Below are 26,900 nucleotides of genomic sequence, written 5' to 3'. Positions count from 1 at the left end.
CCCGATCCCCAAAAAAAAAAAAAAAAAAAAAAGACATCTGGCTAACAGTTGATGATCATAGATTGTTTTCTCTGTCTATCCTCAGCCCTGTAAAAGATGTTGGAGACTTAGAGAGAAAGAGCCAGAGGGAGGGCAAGTTAGAATGGTTGGGGAGCAGAATTGGCAAAGCAAACCCTTGCATGACACAAGGTGGCCACAGGGAAAGGAAAAAAGAAAAACCTAACTCTAGCAGCATAACACATCTAAATCCTTGAATATATCACTGCATCATAGAAGAATAAGTAATACTTGCACTAACTACCGTTTTCAAGAAAAGTCATTGCATATTCATTCTACTCAACTCAGTAAAAGAGGGAAGAACACAGTAAGTTGAGAGTGAGTTCCATTAACATGGTAGAAGTCTTTTACTTTTAGAAAGTGTATGTGTCAGTTTTATGACAGTTTATTTATCCAGAATGTTGGATAAATGACATTGCTGCCTACATTTATACAAATGTTTAAAAACAACATGAATATTAATTTCAAAAGCATCACTAAATAGAAAGACAGTAGACCTTGGTTTCTGGATCCAGCTGGTGACCAGGCCCTGGATAAGTACTACTTGAGAAATAATTGATTGCTTTACTTTTCTTCGTACCTCTTATTATCATCTGTCATTACATTATTGTTTGTTTATCTTTGGGTCCAAAACTGAAGTGTAAGAATCATTCAGACGGAGACTTTGTCTTTCCTGCTCATTGGTATATACTATTTAGAATAGTGCCTGGCATGTAGCAGGCACTCAATAAATATTCACTGAATGAATGAATAAATAAGATAATCGCACAGGTATATAATTACCAACTAAAATAAACAAGCGGGAGAAGTGAAAGTATTTTTCAAAACTGTAAGTACTGGGCTTCCCTGGTGGCGCAGGTGGTTAAGAATCCGCCTGCCAGTGCAGGGGACACGGGTTCGAGCCCTGGTCCAGGAAGATCCCACATGCCACGGAGCAGCTAAGCCCGTGAGCCACAACTACTGAGCCTGCGAGCCACAACTACTGAAGCCTGTGCGCCTGGACCCCGTGCTCCACAAGAGAAGCCATCGCAATGAGAAGCCCGCGCACCACAGTGAAGAGTAGCCCCTGCTTGCTGCAACTAGAGAAAGCCCGCATGCAGCAATGAAGAACCAACGCAGCCAAAAATAAAATAAATAAATTCAAAACAAAACAAAACTGTAAGTGCTTCACACATACAAGGTGATGCTGTTTATTTGAATTTTAGAAAAAACTACAATCTGCCAGAAGATAACTTGTTGAATTTTTTGTACTGGTAGCTAGCTTTCTCTTTAAACATTTATTTCCTGTTTCTCTTCCATGGTTTGTAATATTGTTCTACATTTATGGTTCTATAAGATCCCCTCCACCCCAGCTCAGTTAGTCTGTAGAGTAGAGATTCTTCATCTGAGTCAGTGTACCTATGTGAAATCCAGTGTTGCCTCCTGAGGCCTCATGTACTCCCTGAAATTGTATGCCAAGGGCAGTGGCCCCTGTACACTTTACTGGAGGGAGTTCCCCTGACTTTTATCAGATTCTCAGCATTTATGAGCCCCCAGTTTAAAAAATCAGTGCTCTAAAATTTTGTATTTTTCTTTTACTTTTTGTTGCTCTCTTGGTTTTTCTTTTTCTTCTTGAGATGGTTTCATTTTCCTTTTAATGTTGATGATTATATTTTGGTATTTTAAAATGTTTACTGTTTGATTGTCCCCATTGTGTGGTACTCTTGGGTAATTAATTACACGCCTCTGATCCCAGCCCTTCTCTCTGTCTTTCTTTTGTTTGCCCAGCAGCGTGGGGATGTGCCAACTGCAGGGTTGTCCTCTCCAACCCTTCTGGGACCTTTACTTCTCCGTGCTACCCTAACGACTACCCGAACAGCCAGGCTTGCAAGTGGACCCTCCGAGCCCCCGCGGGCTATATCATTCAGATAACGTTTAATGACTTCGACATTGAAGAAGCTCCCAATTGCATTTATGACTCATTATTCCTTGATAATATAGAGAGCCAGACTAAATTTTGTGGAGCAACTGCCAAAGGCCTATCATTTAACTCAAGTGCGAATGAAATGCATGTGTCCTTTTCAAGTGACTTTAGCATCCAGAAGAAAGGTTTCAATGCCAGCTACATCAGAGGTATGTAAACCAAAGGCAGCGCCAACCTTCTGGTTTCATTTAGCCTGTTCTACAATAAACACGAGGACCAGAAGACAGTTATGCTCTTTTATGTGAATGTGGATGATTAGGATTAGAATTTAAGGGCAAGAATCTGTTAGTGTTCTCTGAACGTTCTCATTAGTGATAGAGTTACCAGATCCAAAATCTGGTTACAGTAGAGCTGAATTCTTTTATATTGTTTATATACAGAACATTTAAAGGCTGCTTGAAAGACCCTGTAGATATCCCACAGCTAATAATTGAATCTGTAATTCTAACGTCTCTCCGTCAAACATTTAAAACATTCTTATTTAGAAATCCTTTTATTTTAGGCTTTTAAGATGTTGCCCTTTTCAGGAACTAGGGGGACAAATGTGGGAAATAAACATATAAACTTAAATGTAAAAAGAGCTATGTATAACTGAAGCTAATAAACAGCAGAGCCTGAGGAAAGCCCCTTGAAAATGGCTAATTGAAGGAAAGAAATATATTTTTATCAGACGTATTTCCCGGGTTCCGGCATATCAGAACATTTAAATAATCTCATTCTCTCCAAGCCAGTCTTTCCTTAAGGAAAACTCAAGCTTTGAGACTGTGAGATTTAGTTATACATTTTTTTTCCTTCTGAGCTGCTTAAGTAGGTGTTATGTATCAAAAAAAGAAACAAAAGAGAAAGGCACCATTCTGACCATTATTATTACAAATTGTGGTTTTGGTTTCAGCTTTATTTACTGTTTTTGACTGACATTAGATATATATGTGGTTAATTGAAACACACATGCTTTAATTTTTCAAATAATGTTTTAATGTTATAAAATACTGTAGGAAATTTGAAAATTAAAAAAGCAAAGCAAATTAGAATTACCTGTACATCTACCAGCCAGCCATAACCACTAATAAACTGTTGATGGACATATTTCCTTCCAGCCTTCTTATTTTAACAACGCATGTAGAATACTGGTTACATATTGTATAAGTATCCCTTTGGGTAAGTAGACCTAGAAACTGCTTTATATATAAGAAGTAGACTAAAAAATAATCATTCTATTAGATTCCATCATGAATTTTTGACTAGAATATTATATTAAAATGACGTTATTACTATAGAGCTATTCTTGGTATGTATTAAAATATATTCAAACTAGTATTCATATAAAGCCAGTATTGAACAGTATTTTGGGGGAGAGCTACTTCTCTCTCAAATCAGTACATAATGCTTCACAATGTCTATAATATTAGCACAGAGCTAAATCTATTGTGTTACGTAATAATTTTAGATATGTCACAGAAGGCCTAGGCTAAAGCATTTTTATTTTGAATTTGCCGTGCACAGAATTATAGTGATCTATATTAGTAATCAGTAATAGCTGTATATCGACGATGACACAGATACTGTTCCAGCGCTTTGAGGGGATTAAGTTATTCAGTTCTTATGGCCCACCTGTATAATAGATGCCCTTCCCTTTGTTTTATGGACAAGGGAGCTAAAGTAGAGTGGCATGCCCAAGGTCACAGGGCACTGTGTGGGAGAGCTGGGCAGGGAGCTCCACTGTCTGCCCTTTAACCACTGCTCTTTACTGTCTCTCAGAAACTAGCTCACATGCCCAGATGTAAAAGAAATATAGCTTAAAATGCCATTTTTGTTTGTTTTTTTACCCGACTCCCTCTCCTCAGTGGAATTGTCTTTGCCTTTGATCCTAAAATAGCCTGGTGATGGGGAAGACAAGTAAGATATGGGGTGTCTGAAGGGAAAGGGTAGCACAGGAATGTTTGGGAAGGGTGAAAGTTAATGAAAAATGGAACTATTAGCTATTATGTTTAGAAATTATTTGAAAAGAAACATAGTTTTGAAAATCATAATGTATAAACAGAACTTTCTTGAAACCAGTAGGTTCTTTAATTTACCCCCCCCCCACACCCAAATCAGGGATTTAAAAGAAGAAAAAGCCTGTCACCTTGGCAGCTATAACTGGAAGGTTTAGGTGTGAGAGCCAAGGTTTAGGTGATTAGAGTTAAAAATGGGTGGGGTTTCTTATTGTTATTGGTATAAGGTACTGGGTTGGTGAAAGAGAGTGGTGGACAGAGAAGGAGGAGAGTGTGGGACAAAGGGTGGGTAAAAGCCAATTAGTAGAGAGTGTGGAGGGGTTGGCTGTATCAGACATTTTGCATCTCATTAGTCCATGTCTGGTGTTAACAGGCTTTATCTGTTACTGTGTTTTGTCCTAGTTGCCGTGTCCTTAAGGAATCAAAAGGTCATTTTACCCCAGATGCTAGATACTTACCAGGTATCTCTTGCAAAAAGTGTCTCTATTCCAGAGCTCAGAGCTTTCACACTCTGCTTTGAAGCAACCAAAATTGGCAAGGAAGACAACGAATGGACAGCTTTCTCCTACTCAGATGCATCCTTCACACAATTGCTCAGTTTCGGAAAGACCAAGAATGGCTACTTTCTATCTATTTCTGGCTCAAAATGCTTACTAAACAGTGTGTTACCTGTAAAAGATAAGGAAGATATTTTCACAGAAAGCTTTGAGCAGCTCTGCATCGTTTGGAATAATTCTTTGGGATACGTTGGTGTACATTTCAAAAGAAACTATGGGGCAGTTTCATGTGATTCTACCATTAGTAAAGTTATTCCTGGGAATGGGAAATTGTTGCTGGGCTCCAATCAAAATGAAATTGCCTCTCTAAAAGGGGACATTTATAACTTTCGACTTTGGAATTTTGCCATGAATTCCAAAATCCTCTTCAACCTCAGCTGCAATGTGAAAGGGAATGTGGTGGACTGGCAAAATGACTTTTGGAATATCCCAACCCTAGCTCTGAAAGCTGAAAGCAACCTCAGCTGTGGTAAGTCTCTGGCATAGTCACTCTTTAATTTTTTTCCATTGTTCTATGAATATGTTTGTCAACAAGAAATTATATAGACACACATATATGTGTGTGCTTATCCAGCCATACATATTCAATCAAAGCTTTAGTCCTACCATTTTTAACTTTTTCCTGTATCATAAAATATCACGTGGTTTATACCTAATATAAACAATTGTGTATAATTATTGCGTCTCATATAGAAATGTTAACCCCAGGACTAAAACAAAAGAAATTAATAAGTTACTGTCTGTAATCATGAAGATGATACAGTGAAAAGCTGACCTTTGTCATCCTAGAATGAAATTTCCAGAGCATTACTTAAACAACCACCACCTAAAAGAAGGGCATTTACAGGGCTTCCCTGGTGGCGCAGTGGTTGAGTTACCCAAAAAAAAAAAAAAAAAAAAAAAAAATGGTATTTACTTAGCCAATATTAAAGATTGTTCATTTTATGGAAAATCTTGATAATCAGGGATTATCAATTTTCTTTAACTTTTTTCTCCATTTATTTGAAAATGAGCATTTGTTGTTTGTTAAAAATACTCTTGTCTTTCTGGTTGCTCTTTGGGAGACTTTAAATGTGATATTATTCTGAGTAGCTAACTGCAAAATATTTAGGGAAATAATTCTAAGTTACAAAAATTATATGAAAATAAACTTCTAGCAGTTATTCTCTGTGCACATAAGTCAATTAAGTCCTTATTTTACTGTAGGACTGAGTCAAATATAAAAAGTATAAATTTCATTATCAATTTTCAATATCATGACTAAATCTAAGGTGTTGATAATATACATTTTTTTAGTCACAGAGATAACTGTCAATAAAGGAGGGATAGAAGGGGCCTAATATTCAAAAGTCATTTGTATGTGACTTTGGAGGGAATTCTATCAGAGCTTCATTCCCAATACTTTCAACAAAGTAGGACCCACTGTGAAGACCTGAGGCCACCTGCCCTGTTTCCCTGACCTGCGTTTGCCCTTCCAGCCTGGGGGGCTCCTGTCACCTACACCTCTGTGGGCCACCCATCTCTCCGTGTGGTCCCTAGTGCTCCTGAAGATGGTGGGAGGCAGTTATGTGATGTCTTTTGAGAGGTATTTCCTTGTGGGCTGTTGGAAAGAGGGTAAACCACAACCCTGTTCCAGGAGACCCTGGAACTTTTAAGAGTTAGTGGTGTTCCCAGCATCCTCTCATTCTGAGATTAGCTACAGAGAACGACCCTCAGGGACTCCCAAGAAGTCTTTCATTCATCAAGGGAACTGAGAAAATCACGTGTGTGTGTTTGGTGTGGCATGGTGAACAGCGAGGAGAGGGTAGTGGTGTACTTCCTATGTTCAGGGTGATTATCTTTAGTCTAGGGACCTGTTTTCATCATATCCTTGGCCATTATTAAAAACTCATAATATAGACTATTTAATATTTGCCTTCCTGTGGGTCAATATTTGAGGACTATGACAGCCAAAAGAAAAAAAAGAAAAAAGGATTTGGCTAGTCATATTAATAGTTGCAAAATACTTAAATTGAATGTATATTATGTACTAGGTACTGTTTTAAGTGCTTTATGCATGGTAACTTATTTCCTACAACATAGATCCCATGATGTAAGTTTTGTTATTAACCCCATTTTGCAGATGAGTAATTGAGGCACAAAGAGATTAAATAACTTATCCAAGGTCATTTAATTAATAAGTGGCCAAGCCAGGAATTGAAGTCAGAAAGTTCAGTTTTAGAACTGTGTTCTCTTAGACTGTCTTTCAGAATAGGCAGGACTAGAAGATTAGATGTAGTGCTAGAATAGGCGAGTCACTTCTTGCCAAGATGAGGAATACAAAGGTCCAAGAGCTGTCTCTTCGGGCCAGAAAGCACTGCTGGCCAAAACACTAGCTTTCCCAGGTATTAGCATGGTATTTGTATTAAACAAAATAAGGTTTCTTTCCTGCAGTGCTTCTTTGATACCTTAATATGATAAAATGTGAGGACTGTAGTATACAAGAATTCCTAAACTTATTTTAAGAAATCCTCTAGACCCGGGGTTGGCAAACTAGGATGTTTTTGTAAATAAAGCTTTATTGGAACACAGGCATGCTCATGAGGTTTTATATAGCCTGTGGCTGCCTCTGTGTTAACTGCAGAGCTGACTGTGAGAGATGACATGGCCCACCATCCTAAAACATTCACTGTCTGGCCCTTTAAGAGAAAATCTGCCAACCCCTGAAACTAGACCGATAAAATCAAAGGGTCTAGTTTTCTGAAGCACACACTTTGGACAATACTGGAAAAGACCTGCTAGATCTTCTGGGCCAGAGATAATAGACCAGTCCCTCAGGGGCTAATTTAGCCCTTAGACATAGGTGGTGGTGGCAGCACTGCTTTGTTTTCATTTATTAACATTTGTTCCACGCAATGCTTTTAAATAATGATTTATTTCCAACATTAAAAAATTTGATTTCACATAAAAATGAATGTTTGGATTCTCTGATAAACAAAAAATGAACACTAGTCTAGTGTTTCTGCCTGAGCAACGCAGCTTAAGCTAAGTGGTGACCACCCCCTTTGAAGGGGCTTTCCAGGTCCCCTCGGCCCTTAGCACCCTCCATACTCTCCCCACGCCAGCCCCCGGTAGATTGACTTTGGCCTGGGTAGGCACTCATGTTTGAGAATCCCAATTTAGGCCACGCCCTTCACTTTATAAAGGGCAGGAAACTGAAGCTTAGAAAACATAAATGGCCGAGGCAGTTGGTGGGCTAAAATTCTCGTCTCCTGTCCCCGTGCCCAGGGGTTATACTTGGGAGTCCTCATATTTTCTTTAACACGGTTTTTAAAGCTCCTTTCCAAGCCTTACGATTACTGGAAAGCATCAGATATGTGCTCGTGGAGCTCAGCCATTGGTAAGTTTTCAAAATGACTTCAATCAGAGGAGTAGCACAAGTTTACAGAGTCAGTGTCTGAGTTCCTTTAACTTTTATAGTCATCTCCTTGACATTCCACAATGACGCTAAACACCCCCATTCCGTACAGTCAGATATCCTGGACTGTGTATCAGGACTAATAACGGGAGAGGGAGTTTCCTGCTGCTTAATCATAAGCTTTGGGAGTTGAAGAACTCAAGTCACTTATTAACTGACAGGAAATACCTGTATCAGAGATTATATCTAAGCTTGTTAGCTAAGCGAAACTTGAATAAGTGAAAAAACGTATGCTCTATTAACATTTTAACCTTTCCTTTTTTCCAGCACGCTGTGGCTTGCTGTTTTTGGTAATGGTAATTTCCCAAAACTAATGGTCAGTACAGTAGCCAATGGGAAAACAGAATTTCATGCCTAACATTCCATTGGCTTGACAATGTCTGTTAAATATGAGCTTTCATTCCAGAGTCAACTTGTGATAGAAAATGAATAGATTTTTCCAAAGGTCTATTGCTAAGTAAATTTTAATATGAAAATAGGATGGTAGAACAGAACTGACTGCATTCAACATTAAAGCATCCTGTCGTTTGTTTCAAATATTAAATATCCTAACCTTAATAAAATCAATATTTTATTAATAAATGTTTTAGTAATTTCATAACTGGACTTTTGTTTTCCTATGCCGTTCTAAGTATAGTTAGGGAATATACGTAATTAGGAAATTTCCAGCACTTTTTTTTTTTTTAATCATGGTTAATCTTGTCAGTCCTTTTCAGAAAGAAATGCTTTATTTAGCAGCAATTCCTTTTCATTTTATATCATCATTCTTTTTCTTAGGACAATTTTATTAAACAATAATGAGTTTTATAACCTCCGTGGATAGGCAGTTTCCCTAACGGACTCTTTAATCATAAGTGCAAGTATTTGCCTGCGTTATGATTCGAGTTTAGATACTGGCTAATGTCCATCAATTTTCACAAAGTACAGATAGTGCCTTCTATACCAGTTATATTTATTTTACTGATGACTGCTCTTTCCTGAGTGCTTCTGTGTAACTCAATGAAGAGTCTAAGTTCAAACAAATTACATTTATTTAACAAGCATTTATTAATCACTTCCATTTATTAACCACCGTGGATGTAGGGATAAGACACAGTTCACAAGTACCCAAACTTGATGTTAATTCTTTTCTAGAAAATTTTGGATTTGGACCGACTGTTGTTTTCCTTTCTGAAATTTTATACTTAATTACCAAGGCTTCATCAACTCCTGGATTCCTACCCTTTCATTTTCAATTATTGCAGTTTTGTCCCTCACAGCCATAAAACTCTGATTCACTATTGGCTCCTTCCTTTCATTCCTAACAAATTACTGAGTGTAGCATTTTTAGATGACTGAATTTTTTTTAAATAATAAAGATGAAATCACTCATCTTTACAAAGGATGTTATTCTTTGAAGATGCCCAAACTCTTTATGAGCATAAATGGCATCCAAAAATAATTTTATTTTAAATATATTTATGAAAAAAACCAAATTCAATTTAGTAACAGCTGCAAAGAAGGAGTTGAAAGGGATTATTATTTGTCTTATTAGTGCAACTCACATGAGAGTTTAGCTCTGTCAGCTGTTATTTGGATTGTCATTAAGTTGGGTGTGAGATGGGTTATTGGCTACTCAGTCTTTTTTCACTACAACTTGTGTAAATATTGACTCCTTTCAGTAGCAAGATTTTGGAAGAACAAAAGTAGAGAAGAAAGATTAACAGCTTTACAGCTTTTCGTCTACTGCCCTTTCTTAGAGATTACTTTTTTTTTAAGGAAATTTGACTTTAAATTTTGCAGTTAACATTAAGTGAATACCTTTAAACCTTAAATTTTGCAGATAATATTAAGTGAATACCTTTAAACCGTAAATACCTTTAAATATTTGGTATCCACAAATATCAGTGAATATACATAGGTCACAATCTGAAAAAAGTTCCTTAATGATAAATATATTAATAGCCAAGACAAAGAATTGTCTCTTTTTCCTTAACAATCTTCTGGTTTGTAAATCTGTCCACCTAGAAAAATTGATTGGGAGAATGACTTTTCTATGTAGATATGCTGAAGATGGAACTGGGTACAAATAAAAAGTCTGTGCACAGTTTTAATATTTTATGTATATGTAATTCGGTATATTTGTAATGTAAGATTTCATTTATCAATATTCTGGACCTTTCTAATTAAAGTTGTCCCTTGTATTCAAACCATTTTCACTGAAACATGCTTCAAATTTAATTTCTGTTGCTATACTGAATCACCATAAAATAGTGTTCATAAAGTATTTACAAAGCAATGTCGATTTGCTAAACTAAAAGTACCCAAGAAGGAACAACTGATAGTTTAATACTGAGCAGTAAATGTTACAATTTTCCATAACAAGCATGTCACATGATGAAATTTAGACTTGCTACCATACAACGAAACTGATGAAATGTTAAAGAAAATTGTTAAATATCTTACTCTAAATCCTAACAATCCTAACTCTCCTGATTTTCTCTCCTTCTTTCCACCTCTCGGCTCTTTGATATCTGCAGTGGAAATGTAGTTAGCCTGAAAACTTGCTTTCCCACAATGCTGTCCCCTTATCTCCCTTTGTCTTCCAGAGATATTGTATCAGCGCTGGAAGTGGCCTTAGGAGCCTTTGTCTGCCAACATTGAGTGAAATTTGAGAAGCACAAAAACTCAGTCCATGGGTCTCCTCTCTTGCATGTTATAGTGGCTGAGATTTCCTCAGTCATTCTGAGTTTTAAAAGCTTTTTAGTTTTCAGAAGTTCCTTACTAAAATATAAATACCTAAAGGAGAAGTAAGGTCATGCAAGAAGGGGACATGATGGGAAGGAATAATGGGCAGAAAACATTCAAGATCAAATTCTAGGCTGGCTTCAACTTCTACCTCCTCACGTGCTCTTTCTCCATAGTACACAGATTAAGTGTTTAATCGGAAACACACACCACCGCCCCCCACCGCCCCGCCCGCCCATCTCTGCTTCCTTTCGTAGCCAAGCTTCCTCTTTCTGCATTCACTTCTCAAACATTGGAAATCTAGAGTGCATCATTCCCACGCTACTGAAGAGAATTTCTTCTACTGAAGAGCTGTTGCCGAAATTCCAGTGCAAAGTGAAGGGTCTTCTCAGTCTTTATCATTCTGGAACTTTCTGTATACTTGATGGTGGCCACACCCTCCATGAAACTTTGTTCACTTGAATTCTGTAAAATCACCTTCTACAAGAGCTGTTTTTGTCTTCTCAGATCTATAGCTCTTTTTTTTTCTTTTAATCTGAAACTTAAATATAAGAATATCTATGGTTCCATCAAATCTTCTAGCTCAGGTGATCCCAGACACATCTATAGCTTCCTGGCTAGGCCTCTTACAAAAACATGTACACCTTGTACCAGATGTCACACAGGTACCTCAGTTCCTATTCCTGGATGTACTGTTTAGCCTACCCCACCTAAGTTTGCTTTTCTTCCAGTATTTACTATGTCCTTTTATGAGATCATTGTGTACCAATTTCTCAAGTTGGAAACCAGAAAAATTCTTCTATTCTTCCCTTTCTTTCTCTGTTCTCCAGTTAGTCACTAAATAAATCCTATATAGTCCATCTTCAAATGTCTTGTATCCATATCTTTCTGTCTATCCTCACTGTATTTATGATATCAAGCCTGAATTATTGGTATTATTCATGCTTCTTATATCGCCTGTCTTTTAGTTATAGAGCCTCAAATGTGATTGTTTTTAAATTTAAGTCAATTTTCTCACCAAGCTCCCTTTCACTGTTTTCCCGTTTACTTCAAGAAAGAGTTCAAAATGTTGTCGTTCATATCGCATTCAATAATTTATTCAGAGGACCCACCGACTATGTGTGTGGGATATGCCATTGGAAGAAAGACACAAAGTCCGGAGACTCACAGTGCCTGCATTCTACAAAGCCCTCCACAAGCTGTCCATTACCTATATATCTGATCATTCCTACCAATTTGCTATAAATGTCCTATTCCAGTAATGCCATGCCACCTGGGTTCCCAGACCATTTCACTGCCTTCTTGGTATATGTTTCAGTAATTCTGTCTGCTAGTAATAACCATCTCTAGTCTCTTCTCCCCTGATCAGTATAGTGACCCCTCATATTTCCGGTTAATCTTTGTAGTGAATTTCCTATTCACCCTTCTCACCAAACTGCTGGTCACATCTTCCTTTTGGCCACTATGCATCTATATCACTCAGAGAACTGTGAAGCCATCTCCCATTCATGCCTCTCTGAGAGCAGAGGCATTGTTTTAAAGCATTCTTCTAGCCTCCATGTCTCACACACTTTAAACAGTGAGTGAATGTTTATTGGATGAACATGTAAAGGTCTGTGATGAGATCTTCTTGCCAGTTAATATGGCAGACCTGCTGGAGGCCACAGGGTTGGGTTTTTCTGAGATAACATGATTCCTTCCTTGGACCAGCTGCCTGAGGCAATCAAGAATGAAGAAACCATGACTCCCGAGATGCTGCTAAATTGCTGGGATGCTTTCTAATTATGCACACAATTAACCTAATTAGACATCTTTTGTTGGCTCATGTACCTGCTCTGCCTTTATGTACCATTCCCACAGGAAAGTTTGGAAAATGTTTAAACATTAGAATGTAGTCACTATTATAGAAATGTTCTTTAAAAATTAAATATATGTGTGTAGGTATGTATATATATTTGTATTTATTCTTCTGTCTTTATTCATAGTACAATATGCCTTGCGATAAGTTTAGCCTATCTTCCTCAGCCTCAACCTGTTGGTAAAAGTCTGTTAATAGCCAGAGGGAGATTTAGTGCAACAGAGAAAAATCCACTACTCCTACTAGAAAATCAGCTCAAAATTTGTTTCCTGCTGAGGATGAGTCAGGCAAAGCTTGAAATAAAAAGACACAGAGACCAATAAGTTTCCAGTCATGGAAACTTATTTCTGGAATTGCAGCTAGCATGTGCTAGTGCCTATGAACCAAAAACTTGCATTTTATGAGTGTTAGTAATATCCAAGTTCACTTTTGAAACTTATCTTTGATGTTCTTATTATTTCATTTGTATGAATTTCCACCAAAGCCTTATAATTTATTATGCGAAAAGGCCCTGAACTTTTTATTCACACTTTAAGGGGCGGTAACACTTATTTTCCTTTCATGCGTGCATGGGGCCAGTAGATTGAGTTAAAGATTTTGAGGGAGATTTCAGGAGCTTGATTTTACATTTCAGTAACTTGACATTGATACATAAAGATTGTTAGAGACTTTCTTGATGTTGGAATATTACTGGTGGACTCTTCCAGGGTTGCTCCTATTACACCAACCAGATGATTCATGATTTTTGGGGAGAAAAACTATAATTAAATCATAAGTCAAATTTGTACAATCTTTCTGTGTTGATCGAGGTTCCTACCTGATCCCGCTCCCGGCCGCAGAACTAACCAACTGTGCAGATCTGGGGACCCTTTGCCAAGGTAGGGAGTCAACACCGTCCTCTGGAGTCTCTGTTTCCTACTTGCTATTTTGGAAAATGTAGTTGTCATTGTTTTGAATTTTATCTTTTCACTTGAGAAGCCAGAAACCAGAAAGCCAGAAGAATTTCTGGATGTGTTTTAGTTGTGTGGGTGTGCAGTGTAGAGAAGGAATGCATTCACACACTGTATGACCACATTTCCATAAAGCACTGAGTTTTTTAAATGTGAATGATTATATGCTATTAGGAAAGGTCGACTTCATTTTTTCCCTCAATTTGGTCTCAAGAATATTGTCCAGTATAATATAGCCATACAATATTTTGAAAAAGTATTCATGTTTAAAAAACAAGGGGAAAAATTAAGTTGAATAGTTAGTTAAGACAAGGCCATGAGGCAATTTATGATGGGCAATGTAACTTCAATATTAACATGAAAATATAAGTTTGAAATATGATAAGTTTGAATGTATGAATAGTCTGAATGTATGTAAGATAAAAATAGTTTGAAATAATATGGATGTTCTTTTATTAATTATTATAATGCATAATGACTATACTGTGGTCAGTATATATATTACGTACTGAATGGTTGCATGCTAAATAAAACATAGTCGCATAGATTTTAGCATAATATATTTTACTTTAATTTTATCATGCTTCTTCTAATTACCCATGACCCATTTTCATCCATTTATTCTATTATATACTTCTTTTTGAAGTAGCATTTCTATGTGCCACATTAAGAATCATGACCATGCCTTTTGTAAAGCGGGATCTTTTATTAAGAGGATCATAACATGAAAGTGATGGGGGTTAGAAGTGAGATGGAAGGAATAGAAACCTAAGCTCTCTTCTGTAGCTCCAGTGTGGGAGTAGAGTAGGCAGGGAGAAGGGGTGTAATTCATTATTATCTTTTTTTCCTTTCTGAGACATTATTTCTTGATATTATTATTGATGAATACCCTAAGAAAATAAAGTCATTAAGTAGCTTCTTTCCATGAACTCAGTGTAGTTTTAAAATAGTTATATGAAATAGAAAAAAGCCTTGGTTTTGCTTAATTCAAGGTGTGAAGATTTTTTTTAATTTTAATTTTGTTTTTTTCTTTTAATCTGAGGTAGGAATGATTCCTTGGGTCAAAGGACTAGATGCCCAGCTTTTTTTCCCCCTATGTCCTAAATGACCAAAAAGCATTTTCATATTCATTGATGTATTTTACATTAAATAAATATAACTGATTGTTCATAATTTAAAAATATAAAAGACTTTCAAAAAGAATCCCCATTCTTAGGTGTTATATATTACTTTGGAATGGAAAATTATTTTAGTTAAGAATACACATTTTGAATAAGGAATTCAATATTTTCTAAAGAGGCTTTGGAAGGTAATTCTTTTTATAATCACTGAAATGTTTTAAATTTAGGTAACTTTTTTCTAATTAAGAGAAATACGTAACAAATGGTTATTGTACATAGAAAGGTACATCTTATACAAATATACTCCAAAGATAAACTAAAGGAAAATAATGTGTATAGCTATTTTACTACTTACATTGTTCCTCCAGAATTTCTTGGAAAGGTATTAAAGCATTACATAAGGGCTTAATCTTTGAGAGTTTTAGTAATATCAGAAGCATAGCCTTGACATACTGTTTTGAAAAGTCTCTCCTGTATGACTTGCCCTTATGAAATCCATTTTATCCATCAGTGTGTAGTAAAGATTTGGGGATCTTTAGATGATTGATTTCATCTATACATTTCATTCTCTTTTGTTTTCCTTTACATTTACCTTCTCTAGAAGTGCATGTTCCCCTGAGATTTTATTTTGCTAGTCTCAGTATATCAGAAAGACTGACTTTAGATAATTTTCAAGCTGACAAGTGCTGTACAGACTTCTTTCTCTAACCTTTCTTTTTACAAACTTAGCAGACTGAGTTCTGGATAAGGTTTAGTCATTTACTGTGTGGTCATCAGCCTCTTGATGGCAAACATAGATCTAGAATCTAAATGTTCTTTCTCCATTCCCTTTGTGCCGGTTCCAGACTCTCATACAATATGGCATGAAAGGCCATGGGAACAGATTCTTAATGTGCCATAGAACGCGTTGCTTCATTTTATGCATTATAACCTTGGGACTTGTGTTTAGTGGCAAGAAATGGTTTCCATTCCTCCTTTATATATTTTCATGCGTTAACCATAGATTGCTCATCCATATTAACTTTCATGTGCTCCTTGCAAAATTACATCTCTCTCATCTTTCTTACCAGCTACTGTAAACCCTCCTAGTACTACACCACCCACTGTCACCACTAACATGCCTGTTACTAATAGAACCGATAAACAAAGGAATGGTAAGAAATCATTATCTTTTATACTTGTAGTATGTCTGACTTGATGAAAAATTTTATTCTAAGGGTGGAAATATCTAATGTTCCAACAAAGTTTCTATTGTTAGAATCAATTGGTACATTTGTACATTTGTAAGACTAGTAAAATAAATATCACTTGACTCCTTTGAGTTCCCCATTCTAATGACCAATGGAATGAGTACATTTCTAGTGCCACGCTTCTGCACTTTTAGCTAAAATTTCTTTCAAAGGAAGCTTTAAAAGAAAGGCATTAAATTAAAGGAATTAATTTGCATTATACTAGAGATCTGAGAAGAAAAATATTCATCACATTCTGTCAGATTATTCTCTAAGGAAACTAGTTTTTAAAGCATTTTATAATCTCAAAAAACTGAATAATTTTAGTAATTTAATTTCTCACTAAGGCCAACTTTATATTCAAACATTTGTGACAGTTAAATTATTTTTATATGGTAATACTTTGCTCTCTATTTTTATTTGTTGAAGAATAATGGTTAGAATGTGACTGTATATCAATTAAATCATAAATCAATTTTCGACTGACAAAACTTCAAGTAACTGCCAATACCTTCTGTTTTTTCCCTCTATATATACATGTTTTTGTTTATATTATTTGTAACTTGCAAATATAGCAGTCACATAAGATAAGGAATGAACTGGAGAAATGCCAGGTGAATTGAGTTATTATTTAATCTGCTACCTATATTAACTACAATGCATAGCCTTCTGGTAATTCAGTGTAAGTGATTTCAGTTTCTTCTAAAAAAGAGAAATTCCAATCAGGTGACAACACCATTGCTTCAAACACAGTAGTATTCTCAAATATGAGGTATTAGAAACAAAGGAGGGGGCTTCCCTGGTGGTGCAGTGGTTAAGAATCCACCTGCCAATGCAGGGGACACGGGTTCGAGCCCTGGTCCGGAAAGATCCCACAAGTAGCGGAGCAACTAAGCCTGTGCGCCACAGCTACAGAACCTGTGCTCTAGGGCCCGCGAGCCACAACTACTGAGCCTGAGTGCCACAATTACTAAAGCCCATGTCCCTAGAGCCTGTGCTCCGCAACAAGAGAAGCCACCACAATGAGAAGCCCACACACCACAGCAAAGAGTAGCCCCCGCTCACTGCAACTGGAGAAAGCCCACATGCAGCAATGAAGACCCAAAGCAGCCAAAAGTAAATAAATTAAAAATAAGAAACAAAGGAATTTTCTCAACCCCAATCATTTAACTTGCAAGGCCAAGACATCTGTAATATATCACCAGGGACCAAAACCCAGAGAAAAGAAACCCACATAGTTCATTTTTTCTTTTGGCTTTGGGGGTTACATCAACTTCCTGTACATTTAAGGACATTTAAATTGGAAGTACGGAATATTTTACATGAAACGTAGATATAAATTTCATTAGGGATATAAAGACATCGATTCAGGGAAGTGTTCATGGTTATTCTGGTGGTTACACCAAGGAGATTTATGATGGAGCAAAAATTCCAACAATCCCCAAGAAAGCAAGAGTAGCTGAAATTTCCAGTGCATATTTCACATGGACCCCAGCCAGCAGATGGGAATATTATAATTCTGACTAAGTATTTCACCCTTTGTATGAACACACAAAGAGCCTCTGTGGCATTCTCCCTCTAGGACTGGCACATCCTCTGCTGCCCAAGAACGTTTACATGATGCTTCAGAGTCCTTGACTTGGTGGAGTGGAGCTGTGTTCACTCAATCATGTCATTTCTGACGTTCTTGAAGAGAGCCTTGTTCAGTCCATCTCTCTCTGCGTCATAACCTTCACTGGAGTTTCAACAAAGCAAGCAAATGTTAGAATCAGTTTAAATGGTTTGTCTTAGCCACTTTAAAGGAAAAAAAATCTAATTCAGATCATTCTTGATAAAAATGTAATCCTAGCACTTAAAAATATTTTAAAATATTTGAAAGTCATGTAGTAGCAATAGTCTCAAAATTGTGTACTCAAATTTATGTACCATCTGAACAATTTTACCACATCCTTGAACCACCTCTACTATTTATTTAATAGTTTTTCCCCCTAAATTGACTCACTTTTTTACTTAAACATTTATATTCATATAAATAAATTAATATCACTGTTGTAAAATGAAACCAGTACTACTTGTTTTAAAATAGAAGTGAAAAGTGAAAATAAATGTAATGAAAACAATGCTGTTGAATTCTCTCTATATCCTATTGCCTTCTCACATCTCAGCACCTAAAGCCTTCATTATCTTTTTAAAAAGAGAGGGTAACAAAGGGTTAGAGACACACTGTAATTAAGATGTTTTTTCTTTGGTATAGTCAAATTTGAAATAATTGAAAAGAGAATTACTTGTTTACCTTGTGAATAAATGGGATTTAGTGTCATGTCCTAGACTATCTAAGCTTATTCACACACCGTCAACAATTTCAAATATACTTTTCTTACTCCTTGGGAAACTGATGTAGTAAACATTCTCAGGCCTATGATCTGATATATTCGGGAACCCTGTTTTGTTCACTGTAAGAAAGATAGACAGCTATCAAATCTGGTATCTACCTCATCTAGTCCTTTAAACTCTGGACTATTAAAGAGATTTACTGAGTTCGTCAATCATGATATGCTGGTGTCAGAGGGAGAGGGATTGAGATTGTTTGGCAATCAGACATATTTTTTCAGTATATCAATCAAATTTATCTTCCTGGCTTTTGTAAAATGTTCCTATCCCCCTGTGTAAAGTTCTTTTTGTTATTTTTCAATAGGATTTTTATCTGATACTTCAGATTATATACTAAGAAAATCTTATCTTCTAAGCTACTTTTCATAAACAGATATTTCAGTATATGAGAGATAATCTAGGTATTCCTACAAATAACCTTAGTGCCTTCTGCGTTGCATTCCCAAGAAAAGCTCTTGGACTAATCATTGTTTCCATTCCAAATCATATGTTCTATGCCTGAAACATCACTGTACTGCTGCTGGACATTAGACTTTTGTGAGATTAGCACAAGCAATCCAAGTAAGGAACTAACTTTGTTAGTCCTTATTATTGTTCTAAAAACCTAACTTACAAGTGCAAATTGTATCATTGCTTCTAGTTTCTCCCATACGTTTGACTACTCAAAAAAATTCACTCTCAGGATATTTGTGTGCACCCAACAATCAATCTAGCTTTATAGGCCAAGTATCTTAAAGAAATCATGTGTGTAGGATGAACAGGACTCCAGTCGTATTATAAATGCCACTGACATACTATAATTGCCACATCACCAGTTCAAAGAAATAATCTTGAATCTAAAATAACATTTGGTTTATACTTTAACATTTATCTTTTCAAATGTATATTTTAAAGCCTACCTTTTCAAACCTATATTTCATACCCTTGAATGGAGAATAAAGTAGTGTCTGTCATTTCTCTACCTTTTAAGAAACTCTCAGGAGAGTGTTAAGAAGATGAAAAAGGGGAAAGATAATTGGAGAAAGATCTACAGACAGGAACATGTTTTGATACCACATCTGTTATGGCAAGCAATGGTTTCTACTTTGAAGTTTTGTGAGGCTGGACAAGTTATCTAATTGGAAAAAAGTCTATCACAAATTCTTCAGGCTTGGATGTCATTATTAGGACAATACATCTTTTGAAGTGTCTGGAACATATGAAGATTTGTGAATAGCTTTTCTACTGAGACACAATGTGAGTTGTTACATCTATAGGAGAAGGCAACTTGACTACTAGGAGGACAGGGAAAAGCCTGCATCAGTGTATCTTAGTTGTGCGTTCTCTGTAATGTCAATGCTTGAGAGAATTATTTCACTGTGGTCCAAAATGTCCCCTCCAGTGGACATTTTATCTTGCTTTGACAGTTCATTCTTGGACATTTCCTAGGATTACTTGTTGACTACGTTATCCAAAAAGTTTAAATAAGTGTAACCAGTAGACACTATTGAATAATTTTTGCTAAATATATATATATATATAAATATATATATATACCTCATTCTGAGGCTTCTGAAGAGAGACTACTGGAAAACGATCCACAGCACCGGAGAATCTCTAACACTTAGGGGTAGGTTCTCTGGTATATTCACATATTTTTTTTAGCATAAGCAGTGTGACTCTAGAGAGAATCATATATTTATAAACTGATTTAGGCTGACTTTGATATGTAATGTCTTTCTTATTTATAAAAACTGAATTGGGAAAAAAGTGTGGAAATACTTTAAATTTAAAGAAAAACATCTTAAGCGTTTGGATGCTTCCGTAAAATTTCAGAAATGTGAATGATTAAAAATGCTGATTTTTAGTATTTTGCAGGATTCTCCTGAGAGAGAAGGAATACAACTCCTAACATAAACACATGCTTTAGGTCTCCATCTAGTGGTAGCTTGTCACTTACTTTATTGGCACCGGGGAACATGCCCAAAATAGCCCTCAGATCCTGACATCAATATAGAATCCTGGACTTCTGCAACTTGAATTTCCTCTCGTTCATTCAGAATGTCCATGATTTGATATGATGAGAGCTACAGTGTGAAAAGGTTTTTTTTGTTTTTTGGTCTGAATTATTATCATTTATTTTAAATATACTCCTGGAATTATTTTTCATTCAGAATATTTTTAAAAGGAACATGAGGTCAGGATCATTAAAATACCTGAAGAGTTTTAGAAGCTGGAATAATAGTATGCATAAATTAAACCAAATATCCTTGGACTTGTACCAATTTCATAGATTTATATTATTATACCTGGGAGCGGCAATTTATTTTAGCATGAGTTTCTGACCCCTGTAGTGGAAAAACATTCCTTTAGGAGTATGACTGGAATTTGCATTTTGGTAGTTTTGGGAGTTCCCAGAGGCATACTTTTGTACTTTTATCTACTGCCTCCCCCAAATCTTCATTAAATCTATTTCCCATTGTTTTAATTATATACTTTTACATTTTCTATGCATATTTTTCTCATGTTTGTAAGCATGAAAGTAGATGATTGATTGACAATAATGAAGAATCAATATTTTTTTCTGTATATAACCTACCATTTTTAAAAAGATTTTTTTTCTCATTAGTTACTTTTAGTAAGGTACCCTATAACACACATAGAGAGAGATTTAGCAAATCCTGGCTGGTCAGTTTGATTTTCATTTTAAAAATATATATATATGGCAAACTACTTTAAAGATTGCACCCTGCCACCCCCCCCAAAAAAAGCTGAACCTCCTTCTGACATAGGATTTTCTTTTAAAAGCAAGCGAGTCCAGTTAAAATTCCATCTGCAAATACTCTTTCTTTTTTCCCCCTTTACTTGATACAAATGACTACATTTATAGAATTTTGATAAAAAATCTGGTGAAATACAACCCAATAACTTAATGGAAGTAATTGCTTTAGTGAAGAGGGGAAAGAGGACAGAGAGGATAAGGGGCTGTGGGCCAAAAATATGTGATGCCTGTTCTTTTCCAAATTAAGTTCTGCCCATCATCTTACTCAAGTTTTCACATTCCAAACTATCATTCTTCATAATATAGAAAAAAAGGATAATTTTTTGTTACAACAAATGAAATTGTACCTGAAAAATCACCATTTAACATACAGGAGATAGAATTCTATAGAATTAAAAAATATGAAGAAACATATGCAGGTGATAATTTAGAAGCAATGACTTCGTAAGAGTAAACTAAATGATAACTATTTCTAAAAAGTTACGAAGGTCAATGAGAATGAAGTTAAAATACCTTGTAAATTTTCTGTACCTATGTAGAAGGCGTTTCTTTTAAGCTGTATGAAATCACGTCCTTGTAAGTGTAAGTATGTGACTGTAAAATATAATTAATGGACTAAATCTTATTTCCAATGGACAGATGGAATTATTTATAGAATTTTCATAGAGATTCAAAACATCCTTCATCACCCCGAGGTAAAAGTACAGAGCAAGGTGGCCGAATGGGTAAGTGAATTGTAAAATTTCTTTATTGGTTTTAAGACTTTAATCTCTGGAAATCTAGAAAAGACTCTACTGTCTAACTGAATCCACAGATCATACCGAAACATAGATACTATTCATTATAAATGTATGTATAGATATATAAGTGAGATATTGCACTTTTGAATAGAAAGAGAGATACATTTGAATAAGGACAAGAAAGAGCCTAATAGACTATTATGTCAAATAAGAAAGGTGCCTCACAAATGGAAAAGTGTTTTGAGAGGTATGTTTATTTACTGTTATATCCATACATTTTCAGCACTTTGTTTTTGTTCTATTTATTTATTTTTAATTTATTTTTTATTTTATTTTGCGGTGTGCGGGCCTCTCTCTGTTGTGGCCTCTCCCGTTGCGGAGGACAGGCTCCAGACGCACAGGTTCAGCGGCCATGGCTCACAGGCCCAGCCGCTCCGTGGCATGTGGGATCTTCCCGGGCTGGGGCATGAACCTGCGTCCCCTGCATCGGCAGGCGGACTCTCAACCACTGCGCCACCAGGGAAGCCCTGTTCTGTTTTTTTTAAAGCAGTGAAAGCAGGTTTTATTCAGTAACCACTGACAGTAGGAGAACGTGCTGAGCCCCATTCTGATTTGTGCAGACGTGACTGGGGGTTTTAAAGGAACAGTGAGGGTGGAGGGAGGAGGAATGGTAGGGACTTGAACAGAGTCAGGAAAGTGAAAAGTTACAAAAAAGTGGGAGGGGTGGTTGGTCCATAAGAAACCCTTCTGGGGTTGCTAACTGGTGCCTATCGAAGTTAGGCTCCTATCCTCCCACAGAGACTGGGAGATGGGCCCTATCTTCAGGTGTTGGCTGGAACAAGCAGTGAATTCATTCATTTGTTCAGCACTGTTTTTAAAAATACATTTCTTATTTTTTTATTTAATTGAGTGTTTGATTCAAAAACCACTAAATATAAAAAGATATATCATGAATATCTTTCACCATCCTTGACACTCATCTGCCTGGAGGCCAACCTGTCTGCATAGAAATCACTGTTAGTTTTTCTTGGGTTTTTCAAGAATTTGTTTGCGACTGTAAAAGGAAATGACTCTACGTCCTTTTTTTTCTTTTTATATTAAAAGTAGCATATTGTACACACCATTGCACACTGTACTTATTTTTGTTATTGCCAGATTTGCAGTGTCAGTACACAGAGACCGTCCTTATCGATTTTTAAAAAACAGGGTACAATATTCCATTATGTGGCTCTCTAGTCATTTATTTAACAAGTTTTCTGCTGATGGATATTTGGGTTATAATTTATTTAACCCGCATTCTATTGGTTAAAAATTTGGTAATTTCCAGTTAAAAAAACCCTAAGCGTTTTCTTATTTTTCTTACAAATACAGCCTAAGCGTTAAAGAATTTTCTTCTTCTCTATAACAATACCAAAAATTTAACTTTCCATAGGTTTCTATTTTTTCTATTATTTTATTTCCTATCTACAGCATACTGTGACACCATGTACTGTTTTTATGTACTACTACAGTTCAGACAATTTTTGTGAAAAAAGTCATTTGTCATTTGGGTAAACATTCTGAAGTAAGAAAAATGGGTTTTCGTACATGGTAGCTGTCTAATAAGTGTGTCCTTGGTAGCAAAAGAAAGTTAAACCATACAATAAAAGGTAGTGGTGATAATACTTTATACATACATATATATGTTTATATGTTTATGTTTATATGTTATATGTTTATATGTTATATGTTTATATGTATATTGATATAGATAAATATTTGAAGAATGGTAGGAAAACATGGTCTTATTTTTAAAGGCAAGAAAGGGCTTTACTGAATGAGTATAATCTTGCATCTTGTTTTCTTTCCAGCATTCTTCTCTCTGCTTTTTTAAAGTCAGAATGTTTTCAAAAGATAAAACGTCTATTTTTAAAATTTATTTTATTGAAGTATAGTTGATTTACAATGCTGTGTTAGTCAAAATATAAAATTCTTTATTTTCATTCTCAAAGGAACCACTTCTAATATTATTAATTCTGTAAATTAGCATTCATTGGAAAGTTTGTGCTTTAGACAAGGTATAATTTTACATTTATATTTATTTCATGCATGGTTTTCAACATAACATCATGTTTATCTGAAGCTAAACTTTAATGGACACTTTTCCCTTAAGGTGTAAGATACCAGAGCAGATATTTGGAAACAGGAAAATATATTTCATATTATTACTATTTCATATTATTGTTTCATATTATTACTATTTCATACTGTTTCATATTATTGCTATTTATAATTTAAAAATAATTTAATACTTCTTGCCAGAATTTCCTAGAATTTACATTCATTTTAAAAATGCTTACAAGGAAGGCTAAACGTATGTATGAAACAAGACCCAAAAAACTCTTTGGAGGAGATATAGAAGTAAGAGAATTTAGTGTCAGTAAAGAAATGGTGGTCTGTGATTGTGTTAGACAATGCATATGGGAGGTTTTTATTTATACTGAGAGGAATCCATTGCTTCATTAAAAAGTCTGGTGCTGAGACACATAAAAATTTTTAAATGACCACATAACAATTATAACACAGTTCCCCATAATGTTGAACTTTTTTGTTTTTTTAAAGGTTTATATTAACTTATAATTTTTCTTACTACTAATATTCTTCTGACATGGTAATTGCTAGAAAAACATGTTAATGCATTTCAGTGATTGTTGAAGGAAGAATATGGAAGGTGTGTATTGTGCTCATCTTCCCTGTGTACCCTATTGCAGCTAAGTTTTCAGTGTTACAGCTAATTTGAAGGCCCATTACAGAGAAAGCCCTTTATAATAGGGGCTGGAGACAAACGTATAGTGTTTGCAGACAGACAAGACTTGAGTTCCAATCTGGGATCTGCTACTTCTTAGTTGCAGCTTGGTCAAGCTATTTGATCTCTGTGAAGCTCAGTTTCTTCGTGTAATGGGTGGGAGGACAGTGCAGATAATACCTATCTCATTAGTTGTTGTGAGAATGAAGGAAATAACATTTGCAAGGTTCTTGGCATACAGTGATCTAGTAACTGTTATCTGTACTTTCTTTCACTGCTCTAGCTCTTCGGAATTTTCCCAGGGTCTTATTTCAGTAACACTTTATGGGAGAGAAGAAACTGGATTTAAATTTTTTTTTTTAATTATTTAAAAGTATTACTCAAACTTATCCTTTTCTATTGTATTTTCAGCTCAATTCAACCTTCCAGAATTGGAACTATACTGTTTATGTGGTTAATATCAGGTAAATGACAGAGTAAATTGAAAAATAAAAAGCAGTGTCTAATTTAATACTTCTGTCTCCCTCTCTCTCTCCCCCTCTCTCTCTGGTTATTCCTGCACACACATACATGTAAGTACAGACATACACACACACCATATTCATAATCTTTCTAAAACAACTCTATATTATATCATTTCTTTGCACAAAAAGCTTCAATGATGCAGCAATGGTTTTAAAATTTTTGATTGTAGATCCCAATCATTTTTTAAAATGTAGTTTGTACTTCCAAAATATATTTGTGATTTTAAATAAATTGTATATATGCATGTGTGTATATTACTTAACCAATATATTATGTTATAATGTATCATAAACTGAGAGGATAATTAAATATAAATGGAAGTTCTGTTACTTGCTTCTCACACCCCAGTAGATCATCTAGAGCACCCCCTGGGTTGCATGCACCCCAGTTTGGAGACAATTTTTCTACAAGATAAGACATCTACAGTCTGATTGCAACTTGGCCTTTCAAAATTATCTTTCACTAATCTTCTATTTAAACACTCCACTGAATCTCTAGCAGATATTGTCATTCACCTGTCTTCCTCTGCACCTTGTTTTTACAGTTTTATACTTAAATTAGTTTCTAAAGTGTATTTGATGAACCCTAAACATGTTTTCTGTGAACCTAAGAGATGTAATAACACAGAAAAAGGGATCAAAAAGTCAAATTAGTTCAGGAGCTAAATTATTAAACAAACTGAAGCAAGTTTCTGTATCTCCAAGCATCTCAGGTTCTTTCGTGTACTGATATGCATCCTGAATCTTAGAGAGAGAGAGAGAAGGCACGTAGCTGTCAAGCTTTATTTGACCATGGAGCTGTTTCGTCTCAGGCATATGAAAGAACTAGGACCTCAGAACACACATTTGCAAACACTGACTTAGAATGTCCTTTCTGCCTCTTTCTCTCACATCCTCAAATTTTGTTGTTGATTGTGCAGCAGATGAAGCTGATAATGAATGTACGTATTTGTATTTTTAGTTTTCACCTGAGCACTGGAGAGGACAAGATTAAAGTGAGGAGAAGCATTGTGAATGATCAAAGGTAACGCCGGCAACGTCTTGCAGAAAATGTAACATCTTTCTCTTGCTCTCTGCTTTGACTGTCTGGTAGAGAAATGAAATCAGTGCGGTAGGAGAGAAACATTTCAATCCAGTGGCACAATTAAATTATGTCTTTATCTCTAGTGGACAGCCTTCTTTTTTTTTTTCCTGTAGTTAAAACTGTAATATAGCAGACTGGGTAGAAATGTACATCTGATAAAAAATAATTCAGAAGTAGAACATTTGTTAGTTTTAGTATTTCCAGTTTATGATAACCAATTACCTCTTATTTGAAATTTCAGAGACCTTCAAAGAAAGAAAATAATTATAGTGTTATTTCAAGTAAGGTACTTATGTACAATAGCATCTAATAATATGGGTGATAGATGCCGAGATATTTTCAGCATTCAAAGCCATCGGCTAATTTCCTGAAGTCTTCATTTGTAAATTTATATCAAGGTCATGACTTATGCAGGCAGGTAATTTAATGGATATGTTCACCATATGTAATAGTTGGCACTTAAAGGCCAACTGTTCTTAAAAAATAATGTAAACTCCTACATGAAATAAATGTAGTTGTGTTCAGGTAATATATTGCATCTCCACAGAATAAAAATATTAGTTGAAAAGCAAAAGTTCACATCTCTTACTCAGTTTCAATTGACTGAATTAATATTATGTATTTACAACTATAATGATGGAATACATCTCTTTTCAGGTGATACATTCTTACTATGAGAAGCTAGTAATAAAATTTCATATG

General features: G+C 35.5%; 1 protein-coding gene across 8 annotated transcripts in view; it reads left to right on the top strand.

Moving 5' to 3' along the window:
- ADGRG6 (adhesion G protein-coupled receptor G6) overlaps nt 1–26,900 on the top strand; it is a 138,844-nt gene that overhangs the window by 64,043 nt on the left and 47,901 nt on the right. For 3 of the 8 annotated variants that reach the window (XM_024739401.1, XM_024739402.1, XM_024739406.1), the window contains exons 3-9: nt 1,828–2,169; nt 4,417–5,040; nt 13,423–13,491; nt 15,755–15,838; nt 21,705–21,790; nt 25,002–25,054; nt 26,076–26,138. In XM_024739401.1, the coding sequence (XP_024595169.1) occupies nt 1,828–2,169; nt 4,417–5,040; nt 13,423–13,491; nt 15,755–15,838; nt 21,705–21,790; nt 25,002–25,054; nt 26,076–26,138 (1,321 nt within the window). Of the gene's footprint in view, nt 1–1,824; nt 2,170–4,416; nt 5,041–13,422; nt 13,492–15,754; nt 15,839–21,704; nt 21,791–25,001; nt 25,055–26,075; nt 26,139–26,900 lie in introns of all 8 variants that reach the window. The other 5 variants (XM_024739400.1, XM_024739405.1, XM_024739404.1 and 2 more) reach the window with 3 other exon arrangements.

This window comes from Neophocaena asiaeorientalis, unplaced genomic scaffold, assembly GCF_003031525.2.
Source record: "Neophocaena asiaeorientalis asiaeorientalis breed wild unplaced genomic scaffold, Neophocaena_asiaeorientalis_V1.1 scaffold162, whole genome shotgun sequence".
NCBI lineage: Eukaryota > Metazoa > Chordata > Mammalia > Artiodactyla > Phocoenidae > Neophocaena > Neophocaena asiaeorientalis.
Note: the sequence above shows the minus strand (reverse complement) of the source record. Positions and strands in the feature narration are given on the sequence as shown.